At 32.5% G+C, this 24491-nt stretch overlaps 1 protein-coding gene across 1 annotated transcript in view; it reads left to right on the forward strand.

The window, feature by feature from the left end:
- The first annotated feature begins 838 nt into the window (after positions 1–838).
- Positions 839–24491, forward strand: part of Si (sucrase-isomaltase) — a 65819-nt gene continuing 42166 nt past the window's right edge. The window contains 16 exon segments of the mRNA XM_048424806.3: positions 839–997; positions 1916–2030; positions 3018–3109; positions 8168–8285; positions 8567–8676; positions 10804–10955; positions 12474–12645; positions 13196–13295; positions 13956–14068; positions 15075–15200; positions 16830–16961; positions 17045–17164; positions 19131–19244; positions 21229–21313; positions 22682–22799; positions 24036–24207. Coding sequence (XP_048280763.3) covers positions 1916–2030; positions 3018–3109; positions 8168–8285; positions 8567–8676; positions 10804–10955; positions 12474–12645; positions 13196–13295; positions 13956–14068; positions 15075–15200; positions 16830–16961; positions 17045–17164; positions 19131–19244; positions 21229–21313; positions 22682–22799; positions 24036–24207 — 1839 coding nt within the window. The 5' untranslated portion in view covers positions 839–997.

A 24491-nucleotide genomic window follows, 5' to 3' on the forward strand; every position in this document is an offset into this window, starting at 1 on the left:
AATCTGTGGTCAAGTTAGATCTCTTATATCATGTCCTATGCTCTCAAAAACTATAGTAATAATATCTTCAAATAGCAGCATCAAAAGTTTGTAAAGTTTGCAGTATGAACAGAAAAACATTTACATCATGGTTTTTTTTTTCAAAAAAGTTAGTGTCCTACATAAAAGAAATATATGTTGTTTAAGCCCTACTTTTATATATTCTTCTTATGAAATTCCTAAGTTATGCAGTCTTTGGACTTGTAATATACATGATTAACCCTTATAAAATTATTATTTTCTAATATAGAATTATCTTTTATTGTTTTCATCCAGATGTATTTGAGTTTAATTATTTCTTTATACAGTGAAAAGCAAACATAAGAATGAACTAAATCAAAATCTGCAAAGAAACAGCTTTAGTGCCAAATATGAAGACAATGTCAAAAACATAGAAGTGGTTATGAGTCCACATACCTATTCCATGATTTTCCAAATCTTCTCCAGTCATTTGAAGACTTGTGATGTAAAATATTAGCTCCAACCTTTGATTTATCACAGTAAAGAAAATTGCCAGCTAAGTATTGGTCCTTGAAAATATTTTATAATCTACATTGGTCAAACGTTTTTAAATCTCATAAAATGAGATACAAATTCATAAATCCACATCCAAATATTGAAATAAAAACAGACTTTTTAAAGGGAAAAAGCAGTTTCAAACAGTGATAATGTGCTGTTTCAATATGTCCTACTATCTAAACGTCAAAAGCTATCTAAAAATATGGTTATTAATTAACATGGGATGGGAGAGTGGTTTATTTATGTAAACTACTTTCAGTACTAAGGCTTTAGCAATTGAATGTTGAACAGAAGAACATTAAAGGTCGATATGCTTATGAAAGTGCAATAAAACTTTATGAGTAGTCAATATATACCTGGGCAATTTTCTTTGATCATTACTTAAACAGCCTTTCCAGCTCCAACACAGCACAGCAAATAGGACAGGCTATGAGCTAAGGTAAGTCTCCAGGTCTCATTATATCTCTATGCTATGTTTCTAAACAAATATACATTTTCTTTAACTATCTTAGAAATATTTCTATCTGCACTTTTTGATAGCCAAATAGTAAATTTTTCATTCTAAATATGTCGCGTGTTCTAAAAGCAGAGGAATAAATTCAAATTTTGTAAGATATAAGCAGTTTTTTTCTAGCTTGTTCTAACGGTTTTAGTTCAAATACAGGTGGAATCTTGGTTTTGTTTAAGTAATTTTATAGTATAAAATAGATTTGAAAATCTAAAATAATACTGCAAAGCTTGAGGCATAGAGAAAGTATTTTTTAAAAAGAATATCTTCATAGGCAGAATAGATTCTAGATTTTACAGCATATTCAATTATTGCTACAAGAACCATTCATTAACACCATCAAACCACCATCTAATAAGGTATTTCACTTGTAAAATTGGTTGTAAATTGTAGCTTATGAAGTTTTGTTCCAAATTTGCATGATCTGTAACATTTTTGTTGCAACTTTCACTCACAAAATGGATCATTTTAGCCTCTAGAGTTTTTGAATAGTCATATATGATTTGATCTTTGTCTATAATTTTTGTTCTTGTTTTCTACATAAAGAAAGGTTGTTGTCATGGTACTATGCATTTTCACATCTTTTTTGTTGTACTGTATTCAATTTTTGGGTATATATATATTTTTTAGATTAAAATGTAACTAGGTTACATCCCCTATCCTTTCCTCTATCCCAAAGCCCTCATCCCCACCTCTTTCCAACTCACTGCAGCTTTGTTTTTCACTGTTGTTATAGCATAAATTCCCACAGCTTTGTTTGCTTAGAAATTAATATATAAATATTCATAATTAATTGTGCCTTACTGATAAAAAATTTATATTTCTGCAAAAATTCCTTTCTTTCCCCAGATGGCAAAGAAATTCAGCGCATTAGAGATCACTCTGATTGTCCTCTTTATCATCGTCACAATAATAGCTATTGCTCTAGTTGTTGTCTTAGCAACAAATGTGCCTGGCGTGGACGGTAAGCCAAACTATCCATTTAAGCAGCCAAGGGAAGTTAGGGGAATGTTACTACAGTAGCTGTGTGTTGACTGCTGGGAACTGTGAGAGGTGCCTGCGAGAGGGAAGCAATGGACTAACTTTCTCAAGTTACAAGTTGCCTTCTTGCTTCCATAACTATGTAAGAAGACCAAAGTAATGTTGCCTGGCCAGTGAATAATCTAAGGAAATCAAAAGTAGCTTTTAAGTAATTTATGAAAAGTGACATGAAACATGAAGTGCTCAGTGTATATTCTGAAATAGCTACAACGTTTTCTGTCCACTGGAGTCTGATGTTTGTAATAGAAAGCACTATAGTTAAGGGATCTGTGCACTTTTACATTAGTGGACGTTCCAGCATGCATTATTTAAGAAAGAGAAATGAGGCAAAGAAGTAAAACTTGAAAACAGGCGAGATAATTTGCCGATGGGTTCTCCCCCGCTTCACACCATCTCATCACTCAATTGTGAGGATGCCAAGATTTTATATTTGGTTTTCAAAAACTTGAATAATACATGGATGTTATAGAGAGAATTCTCTTTGTCCTTGCTATAACTGATGAAACAGAGAGTCCATGACTAAGTACAAAGATGGTGACTTGAAGCTTTGGCTTTCTATTCAGATTTTCCTAACATAATCACATTGTCATTTTCTATTGGTCAAATAGGAGAAAAGGATGTTATACATTGTACTTCAAACACTTGTTACAGATCTGACCAATGTCATTATCATATTGCTTACAGCTTTATAAAGACAATATTCATCTCTACTAGATATGAGATCATGCACACAATTGTAAAATATTATTTAAACCTTTTGTTTTACTGACAAATGCTTCAATTTATCGGTCTTCTAGAATCAGAAGTTGATTTAATTTTAATTAGATATAAAATGAACCCATCCATTTGTTAAACAAAATATTAATTACTTGAGAAATACATAAAATAATTTTTATATTTTTTCTTCCAGTAATAACTCCAAACCTTGGAAAGTGTCCCACTGAGCAAGATGATTCTACCAATGAGAGAATAAACTGCATCCCAGATCAAACTCCAACACAGGTCTGCCAAAATTGTTCTGGATGATTTTAGAAATATATACACCGTTATGTGCAGATAACTGTTCAATATAAGCTAATTTGTATTATTAAAGATCTAAACAAAAACATTACTTATGCTCCCATTATTTCTCTATATAAATACATAAAAGAATTGATATTAATAAGTCTGTTTTCGATTCTTTTGTCAATTCAAATTAAGAGGTTAATATCCATTCATACTTACCAAACTATTGTTGATATTATACGTCCTCATGAAAGTTTCATTGCTTTCTTAATGTATAATCATTGTTAGTACAGGGCCCTTAAATAACACTTGAGAATTGTTTAAACTACATTATTTGGTGTGTAATATTTCACACCAAGAAGTGGTGGCAAATATATTTAATCCCAATATTTGGGAAGCAGAGTTTTTCAATTGGATATCTGTGAGTTTGTGACTAGTCAGATCTATAGAGCGAGTTCCAGGACTGACTCCATAACTGCTGAGAAACCCTATCTCAAAAGTCCCCAAAAGGAAGAATTTCTAGAAAATTAAATACTATTCACTTTCTAACTATATTTATATGTTAAATCTATGACAATTAGCAGAGAAGCTGATAAGATTCATGTAACCATACAATGACCCAGACTTTTTAATTCATAAAATTTGTAAAAAGTCAATAAGTATTTGACTTTTATATCCATATTTGACAAGTTCTATAATATTTGTGTTTGAATCTCACTTCAACATTCCCTATCAAACAAAATGATAAAATATTGACAGACCTTTAATTTACACAAGATTTTATTTTTACGTTATCAGAAACTAAATAAATAAATGAAGTATTAATCATAATAGTACTTATATTACTATCTCCTATTGCTCACCAATGAAACAGCTAAATAGATCAGTGATTACTGTTACAGATGAAAAAAAGGTAATATTCTGATTACTATCTCAATACATAATTGAAGATTAACACTCAATCCTTTTAGGAAGCATATTGGTCTTCTAAGAAAGTATCATATAAAGAGGCAGTGATTTAGCTTCGATGCGATCTTTAGCTCTTTATTGTTATTCAATCCATTAAGTTGCTGAAGAATATTTTTATTTTCGTGTGTTTAGTAATGAAATAATAGTAATAAAACTAAGCTAATGAAGTAAACTCTACTTCAGCAAATATATTTGCATTTGTCATTAAAAAAGACAAAATGGGTCCAACATATGTTTCATGGCTGTAATTCCAGCTACGAGAGAACCGGAGATAAGATGATCATAAGTCTGAGGAGTGCCTGGGGAAATTAGCCAAGAATATAAATCCATGTCCTCAATACACCCCAGTGGGATTGTGCTTACATAGCATTGTAAGGTCTGGGCTTATCCAAAGTACAGGAAATGAAGTCGAGGTAGAAGGAGACAGCAACACAAAGACAGTTTCTTGACATTTAGATAAAAAAAAATAAACTCAAGCTTAGTTAAAATAGTTTAAAAGAAATTACATTATCAAAATAACTCTCCCTCATTGAACTTTAGACATAATTGGAAATTCGAAGAGCTTCTCAAGGCTAAATGAGTATGTCAGAGGAGTTCTGCAAGTGGGTGCAAAGTTCAGTCTTAGCTCGTGTTCCATAAACTCAGTAGGCATTAGTCATTAACTAGTATAATAAATGATTTCAATTAGATAATTTTAAAAGGGATTTTTTTAACTACAAAATGCTGATAAAGCAAATGATGGATGAATAAAAAATAAAATGTGCCAGAAATCAAGAATATGGCCTGAGTATTCTTTCTTCTTTCTCTCACTTAAATTATAATATACATTGTAAATGTAATATTTATTTAAAACTTATTATATGAATTTTTACAATATTATTTTTATTCACGTATTTCCAATAATGTTTTCTCAGTAATACCTTGTAAAGTCTTTAAGACACTTGAGCTGTAGTTTTCCACTCTCTTTAGTGACAACATAATACAGTAGTTTATTAACTTAAAGTCTATATTTTAATCTCTAAATATAAAAATTAGCATTTAAAGATATATTATTTAGTCCAAACAAGACATCTAAGATTGAGTTAGTCAAAATGATTATTTTATGTTTATTTCCATAAGTTTTTTCATTATAAAAATTCTTTTGGATTTTATACTTTTGAAGATATATCATAATTGACTCATACCTAAATTTAAAATATGAAACACTTTGTGTATACAAGGCACACATACTCATTGTTCAATAAGGACAAAGTATGGAAGAGTAAAAATGGTAACTCAACAGCTATCTTGTCATTCAATATTTTAGTTAGCTTAGGCTGTCATAACAAATATCTCAAAATTGACAGTTTCTGCACCTTTTTCCCATAACTCTGGAGACGAGTTGTCTGAGACAAAGTAGCCATTTTCTCTAGTTTATACTGAGGACTTTGAATTTTCTTAAGTATATATGCTTATTTACAACATTCCCATCCCTTACTTTCTTTCTACTAACAACATTCATTCCCCTGCCATTTTCACATTCATGCCTTCTTTTTCTTTAATTGATACATATATAAAACTAATTGAATGAATACATCCTCCTGGGTCCATTTAGAGTTGCTTGTCTCTGCATGTTTTCAGAGCTGATTGTTTGGTATTAGATAACAAATTAAGGGTCATATCCTTTAGAAAGACTCATTGCCCCTCTGTCAGCAGTTGCTGACTGCCTGTAACTTTTCATCTAGGAGTGGGACCTTGTGAGATTTTTTTGCATCCAAACTGGCATATCTACTGCTTGTATTACGTTCTTCACTTGTGGGGGTAACCGTATTGTCCAGATATCATGGGTGTGTCTTGCCTGTCATATTTAGAAGACATTGTGCCACAGTAGAGAGATCTTGTTCTTCTGGAATCTTAGGTGTAAGGGTTGGACTGTACATATATTAGTTGGAGCTAGGCAACACACCATTGTTTTGATAAAAGATGGCTTCCTGTAATGGCCTCTGTCTGCTGAGAAAGGACACTTAATTCATCAGAAGCAAATGATCTACCTCCCTGGGGGGTTATCTAGAGAGTACTTACTACTAGGTTTTTTTTAGATAGAGTTTCTTGCCATCCCCAAGGAACATTTCTTAGTATGCACACCAGAAGGAGGGAGCTGTTTTTATAAAGACACCAATATTCTTGAATGAGGCTCCATGCTATGACTTTATTGAAACCCCTATTCTTCTTTAAAAGTACTATTGCCAAATAAACTAATATGGGAAAAGGAGGTAAGGCCTGCCTACAGCATTTGAATTTGAGAACATAATTTTGTTTATACCAGTGATTCAACTAAGTATTATATTAGGCATGCAATAGAATTCTGGTTAAAGCATGTACATGTACTCAAGACAAATAATTAAAAAGAATTAAGGATTTTTTGCAATTATATTTATGGTATTTTACTGAAATTATGACTACTCATGGATTGTCAATGCTTTTTAACCTGAACTTGTCTTTTAAACAAATCAGAAAAAAACATGAAATTAGAGAAGTAAACAAAAGTATTGAAAAATTTAAAACAAAAGAAAGATTAAATTCCACAAATAAACTAAAATTAATAACAATTACCTTTAACGTTCTTATTGTTTTTAAAATAACACTATAATGTATGCATGTGGTTAGTGACATTGTGCTTGCCAAGGATTTGTGTCAACTTGAAGAGTCTGAAAACTGTATGTTAATTTGCGAAAGTGTTTTTAAAGATCAGTTTAGTTCCGACTGTAGACTTTATATGGAGAATCTATGCAGAGGGACAGGCAGAACAACTGAGTGAAGGTTAGAGCCAAGGGTTGTCAACACTTCCCAGAGTCACTGGGAGTCTTGGAAAAAAGGAAGGTTCTCCTCAGCACCCTCAGAGGAAGCATGACTTCATGGACACCTTGAATTAGGGGGGTCTAACCAGCAGGGCTTTGAAGGAATTTATTTCTGTCACCTTTAACCACCTTTCATTTCATGGCTTTTATGGTAGCCACAGGAAAGTAGTAATAGAGTGTCTTTTGAAAAATTTGCTATAATTTCATTTTGCTAACTTTTCACTTTGTCAGAATATTCTTATGCTGTGCTTGGTTTTTGTTTTTTAAGCATAACCTCACACCTTTTCATATTTTTCCATCTTTGTCTGGTTATATTTTTTGCTTGCAATTAGTTAAAATAAAACACCTGAATCTGCTATGATGGCCATTGTTCTAATCATTTTACAGCATATATAACTTTGTGTTGTTAAGGATGTTTCGATAGGTTCTGTAACTAGAGATAAAATTGTTCAAATAAAGGCTTACATATTTGATATTATGAGAAGTACCAACTGATACTTTTGCCCTCTTAGGTGTAACGTTTAAATGTGTGTGTGTTTGTCCATGGAACCATTTTAATGTGATATGAAGATAGGAATTTGATATAGACTTTCTGTTGATTAGATTACAGCACTTGAAATACTGTTTTCACAAAAATAATTATGTGAATATTATACCAGTATTCATTTTGCCAAAATGTTTCATAATTGAAATATGACTTTTCAATTCTGTTTTGACAATGCTCAATATTACCATGCCATTCAACATTTTATGTATGCCCGTACTTATGGCTTTTTCTAATTTTTATGTTTTTCTCATGTAGTTAGTCAAATCACTGTAAGTCAACATTTTGTAATGCTTATTAAATTACAGTAATTTGTTCTGACTTTAATATTCCTCAGCTACCAATATGTTTAACTAATTAATGGTTGACAACTTGTTATAAAACTTTGGGCTGATACTGTGACGAAGAAGCAGTAATCTAGCACGTACAAGATCCTGTTTGTAAGCCCTCGTCATTGCTATAAGTTACAGGGGCTTGAACTGAATCTACATTTTCATTCATGTCAATTCACCTGACTTTGATGTCTTGTAAACACAAGTATTCAAATTCTTCTTCACTGGTATAATGACGAAGGGACAAACATAATTATGAGAGGGTAAAGCGTTTTAAAACGTGCTTGCTGAAACTGATAATAGTTAGGAAAAACAGATACTAGTACATCTTATTACAATGCCATTCATGTTATTTATTAAAATATTTTCCCAGGCAAAATGTGCAGAGCGTGGCTGTTGCTGGCGCCCATGGAACAGCTCTGACATTCCTTGGTGCTTCTTTGCAAACAACCATGGCTATAGTGCTGAGTCAATAATCACAACAAATACAGGTAAGGAGTGTCCCTGTCATGATCGTTCATGGCATGTTCTGAGTAGAAAGAGTCTATTTTAGTTTTTCATGAAAACAGTATCTTCAATAGAGTTCCAAAAATACATACAGCAAAATTTTAAAAAATTATATTAAGATATTTTTATGGTTTCATCATGCAATATAAAAAAGCAACAGTTATTTGTGATACTATTAGAAAAATATTAAACTAGATAAATTAGTAATAAATGTTAATATTTATAACTATTCCAAACGTATGTGCTTCCCTCCATTTTGTTTAAGGACATGAAGCTACATTGAGCAGGATTGCTTCTCCTACTCTGTTTGGTAATGACATTACACGTATTCTCCTCACAACTCAGAGACAAACCCAAAATCGTTTTCGGTTCAAGGTTTGACTTTTACTATTTCTAAAAATTTATTTCTGTTCATTTCATATGTGCAAATTTTGTCTGTCTCCGTGTGTGTGTGTGTGTGTTCACTTGAGAGCAGTACCCATGGAGGTCAGAAGAGGCCAATAGATCTCTTAAAACTGAAGTTATAGAGGTTATGAGGCACCATGACTATTCAGGCATCTGAATTCAGGACCTCTGTAAGAACAACATGACATATTAACAAGAGTCATCTCTCGAGCCTTTGCTTTTAAATATTTCTAGAAAGATTTTTGACATAAAATATACTTGAAGAACACACTCCCTTACCATGTGTTGTCCACCATGGGAAAAGTTTATCTCTAAAAGATGACTACCAAACTAATTACCCTTTTATGTGTAATTCTCCCATTGAAGACAACTTCAATAATAAAAGTTTCTTCCGTAGTTATCTTTCAAGAATTCAAGTAACATATTCTATTTAAAATACTTATGTTATTGTCTTCAGAAAAATTTGTGCCCAATAAATGTTTGTATTAAAAAGGACATGTAACTGTAGTCTCTGTAGGGTTGTTATTAAAAGCATTTTCATCCTTTATCCAGTTTGTATGTATAGATGCATTGTCTTTGTGAATGTTTTTGCACTATGGGTATGCCAAATACTTACTGAAGCCAGGCATGTTTATCAGACCCTGGAAAAGGAGTTATAGATATCTGTTAACAACCATGTGGGTCCTGGAAATTGAATCTGGGTCCTCACTCTATGAGCACAATAAGTGTACTTACCCACCGAGAGATCTTTCCAGGATGTTAATTTAAAATTTGAGCTGATAGAAGTTAACAGTGCTTTATGAAATCAATGGCTGGAACTACATTCTTGAGTTTAAAGAGAGAGACTGCTGGCTTATAGAAGGGGGCTAGTCGTGGATGTATGTACTCACATACACACATATAATTTGAAGAGGAAAAGGATGATTGTGCAATTTTTTTAGGAAAACATTCAAAAATTTAAAAGACTTAAATTATTTATATAATATGTCAGTTTTTCACTGAAAAGATAGACCCCATGTGAATGAATATGCTGAAAAATGATATATTACCACAATGTATGTCAAACATATCATTAAAGATGTTTCTGTATATAGTGTTTTAGAGACAAAGTCTCTCTGTTTAGTTGTCCTCCTGACTGTCCTGGAACTTGCGTTGTAGAGCAGGACAGCCTTGAGAAATCTGCACTCTTCTACCTCCTGAATGCTGGGGATAAATGCATGAGCCCCCATACCCAGCTATTTCAAAACACTTTATTCACTGGGGCAAAAGATGAAATAAAACTAGCAGACAATTAACAGATGAATAGATAAATAAAATTTTATACCTTATATACATATACAATTTTATATATAATAGCATAGATAGATAGATAGATAGATAGATAGATAGATAGAATGCTATTCCATTCTAGAGAAAATAAAATCGCAAAATTTAAAAGGATAATGGGTGGAGTAAATACAGAACAGAAGTAATAAACAGCAGATATGAAAGAAAAAATACAACTATTTGTTTTCTAGTTCTAATTCTTTCAAGATGAGGATACATGCATAGAAAATATTCTGTCCCGCCAGCTTAAAATCCCATGAAAACCTTCCCAGCTTCTGTTTAATGGCTATTTATAGTCTAGAGATTCATTGAGATGCATAGATTTAGGGTGTGGTGAATTTCACTGTGTGATTTTTTTCATTTGTTGGGTTTTTAATTTATTAAAATATTAGTTATTTAAAAAATTAAAATAAAATATTCAGTCTTCATTGGAATATCTATAGAGATAGGTACTTAAGGTACTTAAAATAATAAGCTTTAAAGGATAGTTTTAAATTATACTTAGTGACAATATCTTTCTTATATTATCAATAAATATATTTATCCAACCATATAGAAAACATCTTAACCAATTAAATATAATTAATTCTTAGGAATTTGTATGGTTTATCCTTACAAAATCATTCAAATGTTACATTTATATTGTGGTATTAAATAACATATGTGTGTGTGTGTGTGTGTATGTGTGTGTGTGTGTATACTGCTTGCATGCAGTCAATCAGAATTGGGAGTATCTCTATAACATACTGTTTATATATAAAATCTTGACAGATTACAGATCCAAATAATAGAAGATATGAAGTTCCACATCAGTTTGTACAAGATGTTCCTGGAATCTCAGCTGACAATGCACTTTATGATGTTCAAGTCACTCGAGACCCTTTCAGCATCAAAGTGATCAGGAAAAGCAACAACAGAGTCTTGTAAGTGATAATTTCATTTTGCCTTTACATCCGTTCAAATAGGTGGCCAATCTTATTCTGTTGCCAGAGGATATGAACTTCTGATTGCCAGTGCCATTTCACAAAGGATATCCCAAAAGTGTCAGTAAGGATCTATAAATACTATGCTGATGAAATAGTTTTGGTTTCCATGAAAGAAGTAAACTAAAATACAATTTTGAAAATATCAGTTGACCCCAACTGAAGGCAGAGATGGAAGAAAGTGCTGATACAGCTTTACATTGTCAATATGACTCATATGTAAGAATGGCTGCTCTGTACGTTACGCTCATTATTTCCTCTTTTCTGACAGAATATTCAGAATTAATATTAATATTAATATTCAGGTTTCTATTCAGTTCGGTGTTAATTTATAAGGTAATATCCAAAGCATTTGCTTGCATAGATCAAGTTAAAGACAAGTTGAATACTTCCATTTAGAATGCATCATCTGGGTCAAGCAGTTATTGGTGCAAATAACTTAGTAATTTACTGTAAAAATTTCAGCCTTTATACAGGTAGCATTGCATACGATGTGCTCATGCACGCACGCACACATGCACACACACACACACACACACACACAATGTGTGTAACAAGAATTAATAGTAAAAAGGTACAGATTTTAAAGGAGGTAAGGAGAGGTATATGAGAAGGTTTGAAAGTAAGAAGGAAGGAATGATGATGTAGTAATTATAGTATAATCTCAAAAGAAGAATTGCTTTTAAAATAAAAGAAATAAGTTTTAAATATGAAAAAGTGTGGGTACAGGTAACGTTGAATAGTGCTGAAAGTCAAATCTTATGACTAAATAGATTTGGACATTTTTACAATTTGCTTTGTGATAGTTCCTAAAAAGTACTTAATTCTAAGCAGAGAAGTCCAACACTGAAAGAGAAATACTTTACTGAATCAATTACATGTGAACTCTAGACAATTCTAACCATAAAATTGAGAAACACAGTGATTCTCAAGTTGGATAAATGGTAGAAGATACGGAGACTTTGATAATGAGTGAGAAACGAATGATATGTTTTCAAAATTTTGACATGACATCTTTTATTGACTATCGAAACCCTGATTTTGCAATTAATTTTATCATAAATGAAATCAGTAGAATGGTGCAGTCCTAAACGCAATAAACACAGTTCGAACCTGGGTTATACTCTTTGAGAACAGGACTTGCATTATTTATGTATGTATACATCTATTATTTATTCATATGTAAGTTGCTTCTGGATAGCACGAGTGTTAGTGGTAGTGATATTCTGAGACCTGAAGAGGATTAGAGAGTAGAGTGCCTGGGAAAAACTGTATTGATGGAAACAAAGTTATGTTGATACCATAAACAAGTTAATTTGTGGGACAGTTTGGGTTTTCAATAAATGACTGCAGCTGAAGGCTGACGCTCTGAAAATCATGGATGATGTCTACCCTTAACTAAAAGGAGGAAATATTTCTTCTGTACACAAACTATTTCTTTTTTATTTTGTGGTTCAGGTTTGATACCAGTATTGGTCCACTGGTGTACTCTAACCAGTATCTGCAGATTTCAACCAAACTTCCAAGTGAATACATTTATGGCTTTGGGGAGCATATTCATAAGAGATTTCGTCATGATTTGTACTGGAAAACGTGGCCAATCTTTACTCGAGATGAACTTCCTGGTGATGTACGAGATTTTCTTGGCTTTATACATTAAATCATTACATTGGAAAAGCTGATACATTTATGTCATTTGACAATACTATTTATGTAAAATGGTTTATATATAAAACAAGCAAAAAAAACATAACTTTCCTTTTGCCATCATTTTTTGGACTCGCCTGCACCATCTCAGGTTCTCATGTTCTCTTTACAAACACACTGCAGAATCTAAGATAGACAGCTTTCTGTGTGTCCTGTAGGAAAAAAATTGGATCCTGACAAATGTATATATTTAAATGGCTTATTCAAATGTATTTAATTTTAATAAAGCAAAGAGAAGCAAGTGATCTATTAATACATGTTGTCTCTTTTGCAAACACGAAATTATTTACTGAAGTACATTATATTATTTATATACTATAATCCTTTATGTAATATATAGTAAGGGAAATTAGTATAGAGCTATAGGAGGATAAATTGAAAAAGTAAGCAAGTTTTATGTAAATCCATTTCAGCGTATTTTTTCTTAACTTTAGATTCAGTTCAAAATTTAATCTTTGAACTTCACCTTTCAGAACAACCATAATCTCTACGGGCATCAGACATTCTTCATGGGCATCGAAGATAACACTGGAAAGTCTTATGGTGTTTTTCTCATGAACAGCAACGCAATGGGTAAAAATAATTTATTTGATAATATGTTTACATGAAACTTATCTTAACATGTTCAACTACTATTTTGATTCCCATCATAGATATTTGACTTCAAAATAAACAACTTTGTAAATAGCAACAGCATGTGAAATTTAATTGGAAGGTTTTAGAATTAGGTTTTAATTGTGAATATTCCTGTTTGGGAAAGCATACCTTGTGTGCTTTGTGAACAATTGTTCAGCAAGAGAAGTGATTTCCATAATTATCCAGTCAATTATTTGTATAATGTTAAGTTAAAAAATTAGGATTTTTTTTAGAAATTAATGTGTGGTTATACAATGTTTCAATTAATCTTAAATTGCAATAATTAATTGAGATATGAATTTAGCAAGACGTTTGATCTTGTTAGGAGTCTGACCCTCTATGTTCTGCTCTGCATTTTCCAGAGCATCCTTGGCAACTCTGAAGAGGGAAACCTTGGCTAGCCTGTCACAGGCCTTACAAGCAGCATTCTGCTTTCCCAAATTTATTCTTATTTTCGGTAGCTTACTTTATATTAATAATTGAACATTATGTGCACTGATATGTCTAACAAGATGCTCTTAAATGTGTGTGACAGTTGTTTTACCATTATGGACACTTCTCAAATTATGTATATTTTTTCCTATTTCTACTTTGTAGAGGTCTTCATTCAGCCAACTCCAATAGTTACTTACAGAATTACTGGAGGCATACTAGACTTTTATATATTTCTTGGAGACACACCTGAACAAGTAGTTCAACAATACCAAGAGGTTGGTTTCAGACTGAGTTTGTCAATTATTTTCCTACAACAATTTGCTTTATAAGTTCTTTAATAATTTCTTGTTGCATGCATAGGACTTCTTCTCTACATGTATGTTTCTTAACAAAATTTAAAGACATTAGCTGATTATCTTCATTATTTCCATGTATAATGATATCTGAATATATGTAAATGTATATTTTTATTTAGATTAATTTTTATGATGAGATAGCTAACTTCACAAGTAATATTTATTTGAAACATTACAGAGTAAAACTTTATTTAGTCATGATATCTTTGATAAAATTTAAATATTTGATTGACTTAAATAAATCAAAAGAAAGTATAATATTTTGGAGAATAGAAATTGTCAATGAAAGTATAGGTCATTCACAGTTTTGATCAAAATAGAAAATGAATGAATGACAAAAAAGCATACTTTTGTGGTATAATTTCTTTTTTACTATGATTTAGTTCTTTTTTATTTTAATTTATTTTTAAAATTTTCATTTACATTCCAATCACAGTTCTCCCCCACTTCTCCCTCCCCTTAAGTCCACTTCCCATCTACTCCTCCCAGTGGCATGAAATGTCAACAAAGTCAGGCATTTTAAGGTGGGGTGGGACCAAGGCCTTTCCTCTTGGAGTGAGACTGACCACAGCATCCCCACATAGGGAATGGGCTCATCCAAGTTAGCTCATGCACCAGGGATACATTAATTCTTGTCAGTAATTTTCCATGATAGACAAATGTTTATCTTGCAAATGTTATTTTCCTGGGGGTTTCTTTAACACAAAATACAAAACTTAATGTGGGACAGAACAAAAACTTAATGTTTTATGAGAAGGTTCTTGGAGACTTTGAGGAGAAACAGAGAATTTAGAGGGGAGTCTGTATTTATAGCATATAGTTCAGCGAATACTAGAAGGATTGTAGAATAAAGAGCACATTATTATTAGTAATCCCAGAGACATTTCTCTTTGTTGAAACTAACTGACTGCCCTTCCTCCTCAAGCTCATTGGTCGACCAGCAATGCCTGCATATTGGAATCTTGGCTTTCAACTGAGTCGCTGGAATTACCAGTCACTAGATGCAGTGAAGGAAGTCGTCAGAAGAAACCGGGAAGCCGGCATTCCATATGTAAGGAGAAGGAAGGTTGCTAGGGATGGGGGATAAAGGACAAGCATTTTAACATAACAGGAAATGATGAAAAGTGTCAGGATACTTGAATACATAAAGTATGTTACATTGATGATCTAGAACATTTGTAATTATAAAAGTGATACATGGTAAATGTATTCTACATTCTTATATGATGTCCGTAGGTTGATTGAATTCATTTCCTTTTTTCTTTTTTGAAATTATAATATGTTTACATCATTTCTTACTTTCCTTTCTTCCCTCCAGACCTTCTAGTTTATACCTTCTTGCTTTTCTCAAATTAATGTCCTCTTCTTATTTGGTTAAACATATTTTTTGAAGATATTATCAGGAGTTTTATCAAAATGAAAATATTTGTTGTCAATTTTTAATACAATTTCAGAAAATTCATAAATGAGTGCTGTATTTAATCATTTGCCCCCTCCCTCTCAGTCTTCTAATTCCTTCTGTGTTCCCACCCTTTCTTCTCAAATCCATAATTTCTTATTTAATTACTGCTATGTACATAAAAATGTGTATACAAATACATCCTCCTGAGTGTATTTAATGTTCCTATGTGTATTTAAAGCTGATCATGTAGTATTAAACAACCTGTTCCAGGGCTTGTCCCTGGTCTCCTCCAGGGAGGAGGGAACTGATTTTCCCTCTCTCAGTTGCCATTTTTCACTAGAAATCTTCACTTAAGTTTGGGTTTTCGTGAGATTTCTACCATCAATGCTGATATGCCAACTGGCACTGTCATTGCGCAGTTCAAGCTTAGATGACCATATTGTTAAGATTTTATGGTGTCACATAGAAAGACATTATCTTACAGCAGATGTCCCAGACCTCGGACTCTTACAGTCTCCCTACCCATTCTTGTGCAATATTCCCTGAGTCTGTAGGGATTGCACTGTAGATGTATCAGTCTGGGATGGGAGCACCAACATCAGTTGTCCGAAGCATTTTCAATGATTGTGGATTGCTGCAAAGGTCTTCACTGGCTCCAAAAAAAAGGTTTCTTTGCTTAGGAGTAAAAGGTACTCTTATCTTTGGGTATAAGGAATGCAGTTAACAATTATACACATTTAGGTATATATATTTAAATGTGTTGAATAAAATTTTGTTTCTTAAATGTTTTATACACACACACAGATATGACATGAATGAAGCTCATAAATGACAAATGTCAGTTAATAGCAGTTTAAGCCTTTAACATGTGAAAAAGAAATAATCTAGGGCTAAGAGAGTGGTTCAGTAGTCGAATACTCATTAGCTTTTATAACCAGCACTAAAGAGAGGAAACAAACTAAATGAGCCATGTGAATGAAAGCAAACAGCTTTACAAAAGTGTTATTTCTTCTTCGTATAAAATAAACTATACATTAATTTATCATTTTTTGAAACAATGTCTCTACTCTGTAGTTCAGGCTGTCCTTGATTTTAAGGACTTCCTACTTTACCTTTCAAATTTTGAGATTAAATTACACTAGACTGCTTTCCTATGACCTTGTTGAGTTCGTTGTTATGTTACTTTCTCTCTGTATGAAGCAAATGTTTGTGCTTAAAGATTGACATTACCAGAAAGCCCTTTCAACTCTCCCTGAAGCACTCTTTGCTAATGTCCAGGATGCACAAGTCACCGACATTGACTACATGGAAGACAAAAAAGACTTTACTTATGACAGTGTGAATTTCAATGGGCTTCCTGAATTTGCTAAGGATTTACATGACCACGGACAAAAATATGTTATCATCCTGGTAAGGATAAATTAGTAAAATATTTTTATTATTATACAATTGTACATTAAAATATTGCCTACAGAATCTTATTAATTTATCAGGACCCTGCGATATCTATAAATCCACGTGCCAATGGAGCAGTATATGACACATATAGGAGGGGTAATGAACAAAACGTTTGGGTGAGTGAGGCAGATGGAACGACACCACTTATTGGAGAGGTAAGTTCTCAAATCCATTAAGTTCAATTGACTCTGCATTCCAATTTTGCAAAATTGTTCGTGTATGTGGAGTGTGTGTGTGTGTGTGTGTGTGTGTGTGTATTCTTCTTTGGATTTGAATTTCAATTATGCAAGGATATTTTACTTAAATAAACATGCATTAGTCTTTAAAGGAATCTAGTTGTAAAAAGTAGATAGCAGCAGGTCATTTAACGTGAATATTTAAAATCAAAGCCAATAAAAAACAAATCTGATACACTGTCTAAATATTTACAAATATTCAGTAAGGTTTGCATAGATAATTTAATATAAAATATTTGCAAGTACAAACTGAGTAATTGTATACTAGGCACTGACTTTTATGAATGCCTTTGAAACCTCAAAATAACATGCATTTATTGAAATTACTTCAAAGGAAGAAAACTGAAATTTAGAAAATTAAAATGAAATTTCAAATATCACAGAACCAGTTTTGAAGGAATTCAGAATGTGCCTAGCTTTTAGATAAATGTGTATTCATATATGCATCTGTCTGTCAGTAAATCTGTATGTATATGCATATGAGTTCAGGCTTATGTGTGCCAGTAAAGGTCAGAGAATAACGGGGTGTCAGTCCTTGCCTTTCACCCTGTTTGAGACAGAGTCCTTGTTTGCCGCACTAGCTCTTTCCAGGAACTTGCAAGGATTCTCTTGTCTCCTTCCATCTCACTTTACGAGTACTCGAATTTCAGACTGCTCTGGGAATCTAAATGCTAATCTCATGCTTATGTGCCAAGCACTTTACTGACATAGCCACCTGCTCAAGCTGTGATGCATATATTTTGGCAGAATATTCTTTATAGAAGTCTACTCTTAAGTCTTTTCAATAGCAAATATTGACTCTATATGTGGAGTTGGTATTCATTTCTGTGGTTTTAATAAAACGAAAGAAAACTGCAAGAGGAAATAGCGATTTTCAAATGTGTATTTATTAAAGTATTATTTATGATATTGACAAATATCCTACCTATCCTTACTGCAGTTACTAAGCTTAAATTTTTAGGGCAGCATTTCTTTCCAAGATTATAGGCTCCACAAGTGCCAAACATGACCTTGCTGTTGCTACCCCCGTAATGTTTCATTATGTTTTCTTAAAACTTTACATTTTGTTCCTGAGCAGATTAGCAAACAATTGTGTTTATATGGTCTTAACTATATTTCCTTGTCTTAATTAACAAAAATTCAGTTATTCTTTTTTAATGTTATTATTGAGTGAATATACAATAAATTATAGTTTGAAAAAGAATATATAATCAAGAGATAAAGTCTTTGATATCATAGGGTCTGGTCTTTGATGCCTTAAATGTAAATTCCTGCCAATCAGGTTTGAGGAGTATGACCTTGAACATCCTATTTGATTTGTCTGTGTGTCATGTCTCATCTGCAAGATGGATTTAATTAAGATACCTTATATGTAAGATGATGATAAAAATTTCTCTCTCAAATTTCCAGTGAATATTATATTAAAAATTATAAAAATTTTTAGAACACAGAAAATGTCTAGTGTATACTGTTATAATAATGAAATTTTCTTCTCTAGAAAGTAGATGTGTTTAGATATGTAGAAACATGTCTTCAATTAATGAAGCTTAGATATATTACAGTACTCTGGTTTATTATTCTAATCTACAAGGATATTAAGAGTTATGATTACCTCTATTCCTTATGGCATCTGTTTCCATTTTTTCTCTTCTAAACACTTAATGCTTCTCTTTTTATATTTACTTAACAATTTTCCATTAAGGGAGTTTAACATAATGTCCAGATAATTTTGAATGTGAACTGCACATGCGTCATACATACCTACTGAAGTACGCTACTAGAAATACAATAAGGATATGGTTATTAAGTACATGTGTGTGAAATACCACTTATGTTTTAAATTCTCTTTTATTCATGTGCTCATGTGGATGAACTTTTCCTCTAGGTTTGGCCGGGATTAACAGTGTATCCTGATTTTACTAAACCCCAAACCATTGAGTGGTGGGCAAATGAATGCGATCTATTCCATCAGATTGTGGAATATGATGGGCTTTGGATTGTAAGTAGCTATTGTAAACAAATAGTTCGATTTGGGGATCCCACAATGATTTATCCATAAATACACACACATGCTTTATATATCTTTATATAGAACGTATTCTAAATAAAATTTAAGTATTTTCTATCACTTTCTAAAACACAAACACTATCCATGTGGAAGAAAGGAAGCAAAAATTAAAAGTGTAAATTTAGATTTTTTTTCTTCCCAACTAGTGGATTTGAAAAAAAAATTAATTTTTATATGAGGAGTTATATCTTTTTGATCTATCATTTTTATCTAAGAAGACTGATTTGGGGACAGACCTAATAAAATTAGTGAAATTTCAAAGCGCATATGAAAATAACCAGTGAACAACTGCGCACGGTGTACCACTAGTGCCCACCTTAGGAGGCTTCCCTTCCAGTAAGTGATGGACAGGACCAATCTAAAATTGCAGTGGCCTGTATTTTATTTCAAAGCAATTAAAATTTAATTCCTAGATTATTTATACATCTATAAAGTCACTAAAGAAAATTATAATGTTTGGAAAATTCTTGGAATGATTATTTGCTTGTTTTCCTAATTTTATTTAATCACAGCTCGGTCATTTACAGATCAGCCAGATGAAATTCAAAGTAAACCTGTGTTTATTGTGACTTTAACTTTACCGGCGGACAATAATACATTCAAAACACTAATTTTAGAATAAAATTCTTATAAGCCAGAACACACACACACACACACACACACACACACACACACACACAAAACAGAGGTTTAGGAAAAGCATAACAGCTCTGTAAAGCCATAGCTATTGTAGATGGGTTTTCCTTGATTGTCTAGATCTGTTACCATCTTAATGGGCTCACTGTATATATAATTACCTAGTCATTAATTTACCTAATCTGTAGTTAATTTTTTAACATACTTGAATTATCCGTGTATAAGCTCATCTGAGGAAGACAAACAGGGGAAGTCGTCTGTGATGTCAGGATTCCTGTGCAGACTTTCATAGAAGCATATAGGGAACGTTTATTATAATTCTACGAGGTCACACTGTTTATACTTACTCAGCAGAAAGAATAATCAAATATCTACGAAGTGTTTTAGGTTCATTTTCTCACTAGTCTCCAAGTCAGTAATTTCCTACTACCATTCAGAAAACAATGCTTATTAGAAAGCAATTATGCGATACTTTAGTGACAAGGTTTGGTTGCCATCAGTTGTGTGGTCCAGATTTAAGGTGGATCTTAATTAAATCACGTCAAACAGTGTAATTAAGAAAAATTCCTCCCAGCTGTATTGGACTGCTTGAGCTTTTGTTACCTACAAGTGTAATCCAATTGACAAACAAGAATATCACATCACATATACTTTAAAATAATTTCTCAACACATTTTCAAAAATAAATGTGATTAACACTTTCTTAGAAGAAAATTAAGATAACTTAAGGCTCCTTGGAAATCTTTCAGGTTTTTTATGATTCTCCTACCATCCCATGCTTCCATGGTTTATGACAGTTTGCAAGCTGCGGACTAAGTGAATTATAGGTATCAGCAATAGGCTGAGTGCATGATGAAATCTAGATACCTGCCCATCAAAGGCAAATATGGATAAGAATAAATTTGCTGGGAAAAAGTTTAAATAAATCACAGTGAGAAGATTGAAACAACTCTCTGAAAGTTGTTTATTGAAGGCACGGTGTGCTTTGTGTAGATTTATAGTTCTGTAAAATGAGAGTAATTTTTAATATTAAAAAAAATCCTTTTCTCCAGTCTAAGGTTCCTGTCCTATCATATGAACCCTGTTTTTATGTCTGTCATGTATATGTATCTGTATATGCCGTATACACACATACATATACATGTATGTATGTATGTACATATGTATGTATGTATATAATCAATGAGATAAACAATTTTAATGATTTTTTTAAATGGCATAAGAAATCTGTTAGTATTCATTTTTACCTGATACTATTTTTCCTTTTCTCTCCACTTAGGACATGAATGAAGTTTCCAGCTTTATTCAAGGTTCTTTGAAAGGGTGTGCTGTCAATGAATTGAATTACCCTCCATTTACTCCTGGTAAGTTCCATTTTCTTACCTAATTACCCATAGTTAAGACAAAGCTTTTGTTAACTAACAAATTCTAAAATACATTTCTAAGTCATAAACTGTTAAATTTTTGAATACTAAAGTCACTGATTTTTCTTTTCCTTTATCAAATATAATAAGTTGTGATTACATTGCTATAATACTTATTTCTGTATATATTGTTTGCACATATACATGTTTTCCGGTTGACAGATGAAATGCTTAGGGTCTTGTTTACTCTTTTCTACCTTATTTATGTTGATTCTTTGCTTGTGTTTTACCTATATGTACATGTTTGTATATTTCCCATGAAAGCATGTGTAAAATAAGATTCTAATTTCTTCATCTATCATTCTGCATCATATTTTGTAAATTGTATTTATTATTATGTTTATATGAATGTTTGCATACATGTTCATGAGCACATATGCAACGGAGAAGAAGATTTTTGCTTTTCTCTCCTCTCACCCATTGTCTGTCCCATGGAGGAAAGGTTTCTCTTTGAAATTAGGACTCACATTTTCCCACATACCCTAATGACTCTTGCTCTGACTCAGTGAGTTGCAGATCTGCACTATATACATATATACATACACACACACACACACACATATACATATATGTAGAGAAAGAGAGAGAGAGAGAGAGAGAGAGAGAGAGAGCTTGCTATGTGGGTGCTGAGCTTTAAATCCCAGTACCCAAATTTTCATTGAAAGCCTTTTTATTTATTGAGCCAAACTTTCTCAAAACACATTTTGAGACAGAATTTCTTCATTAAAGCTGGATGTCACTGGCTGGCTGTGGGGAGGGGGGAGAAAGAGAGAGAATTCTGCAGACCCAACTGTCTCTACCCCTCAGTACTAGGTGGACAGCTCATCCTCATGTGTACCTTGCATGTGGGAGCTGGAGATTTGAACTTGGGTACTCATGCTTGTGTGCTGAGTGCTTTGTTGACTAACTCATCTCCCCAGTTCCTAACCAAAATCACATTTAAGTCAACTTGTGTAGTATGAATGACTAAAATTCATATTTGCGGAAATTCTCTATGTGTGTACATTGCAATTTGCTCATCAATGACCCTTTCTCATGGGTTTATTTATTATTAAAACCATAGAAGATTATTTAGTTAAATTAAATTGCATTAAACGTAATTAATGTGTAAAGTATTTCCACTTATTGTAGAGAAAATCATTTTCCAGTCTCTACAGGAATGGGATGCATGAACATAATTGGATATTGTTTAACTAAATGTAGTCTTCTGCTATTTTTGATCATGTGTGGGAGAACGCATTAGAAAATAAAGATACAAATGCCATCCTAAAATAACTCACAAGAATTTTTTATGTTGTTTTCTCAAAGATATTCTTGACAAACTTTTGTATTCCAAAACCCTCTGCATGGATGCTGTACAGAACTGGGGGAAACAGTATGATGTCCACAGCCTGTATGGGTATAGCATGGCCATAGCCACAGAGAAGTAAGTGAAATTTCATCAAGAAATGGAATAACTCATTTTGTTTTGATTATTTGTGTGTTTCTGGAAGCCCAACAATTTATATAGAAAGTTTCAAGAGTAAGAAATTAAAAAAAAAATCATGGTAAAATTCCATGGTATTAAAATATCTTTCTCCTTTACTAAGATAGATGTTACCAATATTTGTAAGTTAGCAAGATTCACGTAATACATGTATTGAGAAAAGATTGGAGAAATTCATAGATGTTTCCTGTAAAATTTTGGTCTGTTTACTTTTTACGGAAAACAGTAATAAAGTTTTGGATTTTTAGTAATCACGAAATTCTCAAGTGTCTTAAGAAAATGATGATGCAATAACTGCTCTCTAGTTGCCAAAATTAAGTGTTTCAGTTTACTTAGTTTCTAAGCAGTAGAGCATAATAGAATAAGAAACATGGCACTAAACACAACCAGGCAACCAGAGCTCATTGAATTCCTTTTCCTAAGCTAGCACTGTAAAAGGTTCGACAGACCAGTAACTGATAACACTCAGACCATAGCGTCAGTATAATATTTGCAAGTGGAAGTAAGGGCTCAAGTGTTCATGCTTTGCTGGTGGCAAATCATACAATGTACCAAAACTTTTTTTATATTTTCATTGTAATGTTTATACTCCTCTCTGTGCACACCCACAAGTAAGAATAATAACAAATGAAAAAGTAGTTTATTAACTTGAAGTGGGGGACAAAGGATGGTACTGGCTGGAAGGAGAAAACGGAGGAGGGAAACATTATAATTCTATTTTAATTAATAACATTCAAAATAAATTAATAAAAGCTAAATGCAGTGTGAAAGTAAATTATTGGAGGAATAAAACAGCTATATCTTATGGTTTGATATAATAGAGCTTATAATGTACAAAAAGCACATAAGGATACCATATTTTTATAAAGTGAGTCTGATTGACATCATACTTTGAAGTACTTCTAGCTTTTTTGTTTCTTTCTGATAATTTTCCTTTGAGAGAAAATTGTCTTTTTCAAAGATGTCCTTGTTATGTGTTTGATCAGAATTTGTTTAATTGAGCTGCATTGTGGTACCTAAATGCAAAACAGAGGCTAAAAATTTTATAAAATTTTCTAAATATTATGTCTTGTGTAAAATGATCAAACATATATTTGAAAGCAATGCGTTTTAAGTTAGTGAACTCAAATTTACTGTTGGAATAGCACTTATGTTTTAACTTGGTTATATTTTTAGGGCTGTGGAAAAAGTTTTTCCTAATAAGAGAAGTTTCATCCTCACCCGGTCAACATTTGCCGGCTCTGGAAGGCACGCTGCTCACTGGCTCGGAGACAACACCGCCTCCTGGGAGCAGATGGAATGGTCCATCACCGGAATGCTGGAGTTCGGTCTATTCGGCATGCCTTTGGTAAGTTGGCTTAATACTAGTCAAATGATAAGGACAAAGCAATGTTCAAAAGTTTTAAGGGAGAGAGAACACAGTAAATTCTAAATATGAACCATGGAAAGTCTGAAACTAAATCTACAAAATTAGCATAAAATTCAGAAAGTCAAGATTATATAAAGCCATCAAAAATCTATAAAGTGTATGTCTAATGATTGTTCAGTTTGCTTTCATATACATGAATAAAATGAACACCCCAAACCCAATGAAACAAAATAGCTTCCACACACAATATTGAATTTATAAGG

The sequence above is a fragment of the Myodes glareolus genome, chromosome 20 (genome assembly GCF_982192425.1).
Source record: "Myodes glareolus chromosome 20, mMyoGla1.1, whole genome shotgun sequence".
Taxonomy (NCBI): domain Eukaryota; kingdom Metazoa; phylum Chordata; class Mammalia; order Rodentia; family Cricetidae; genus Myodes; species Myodes glareolus.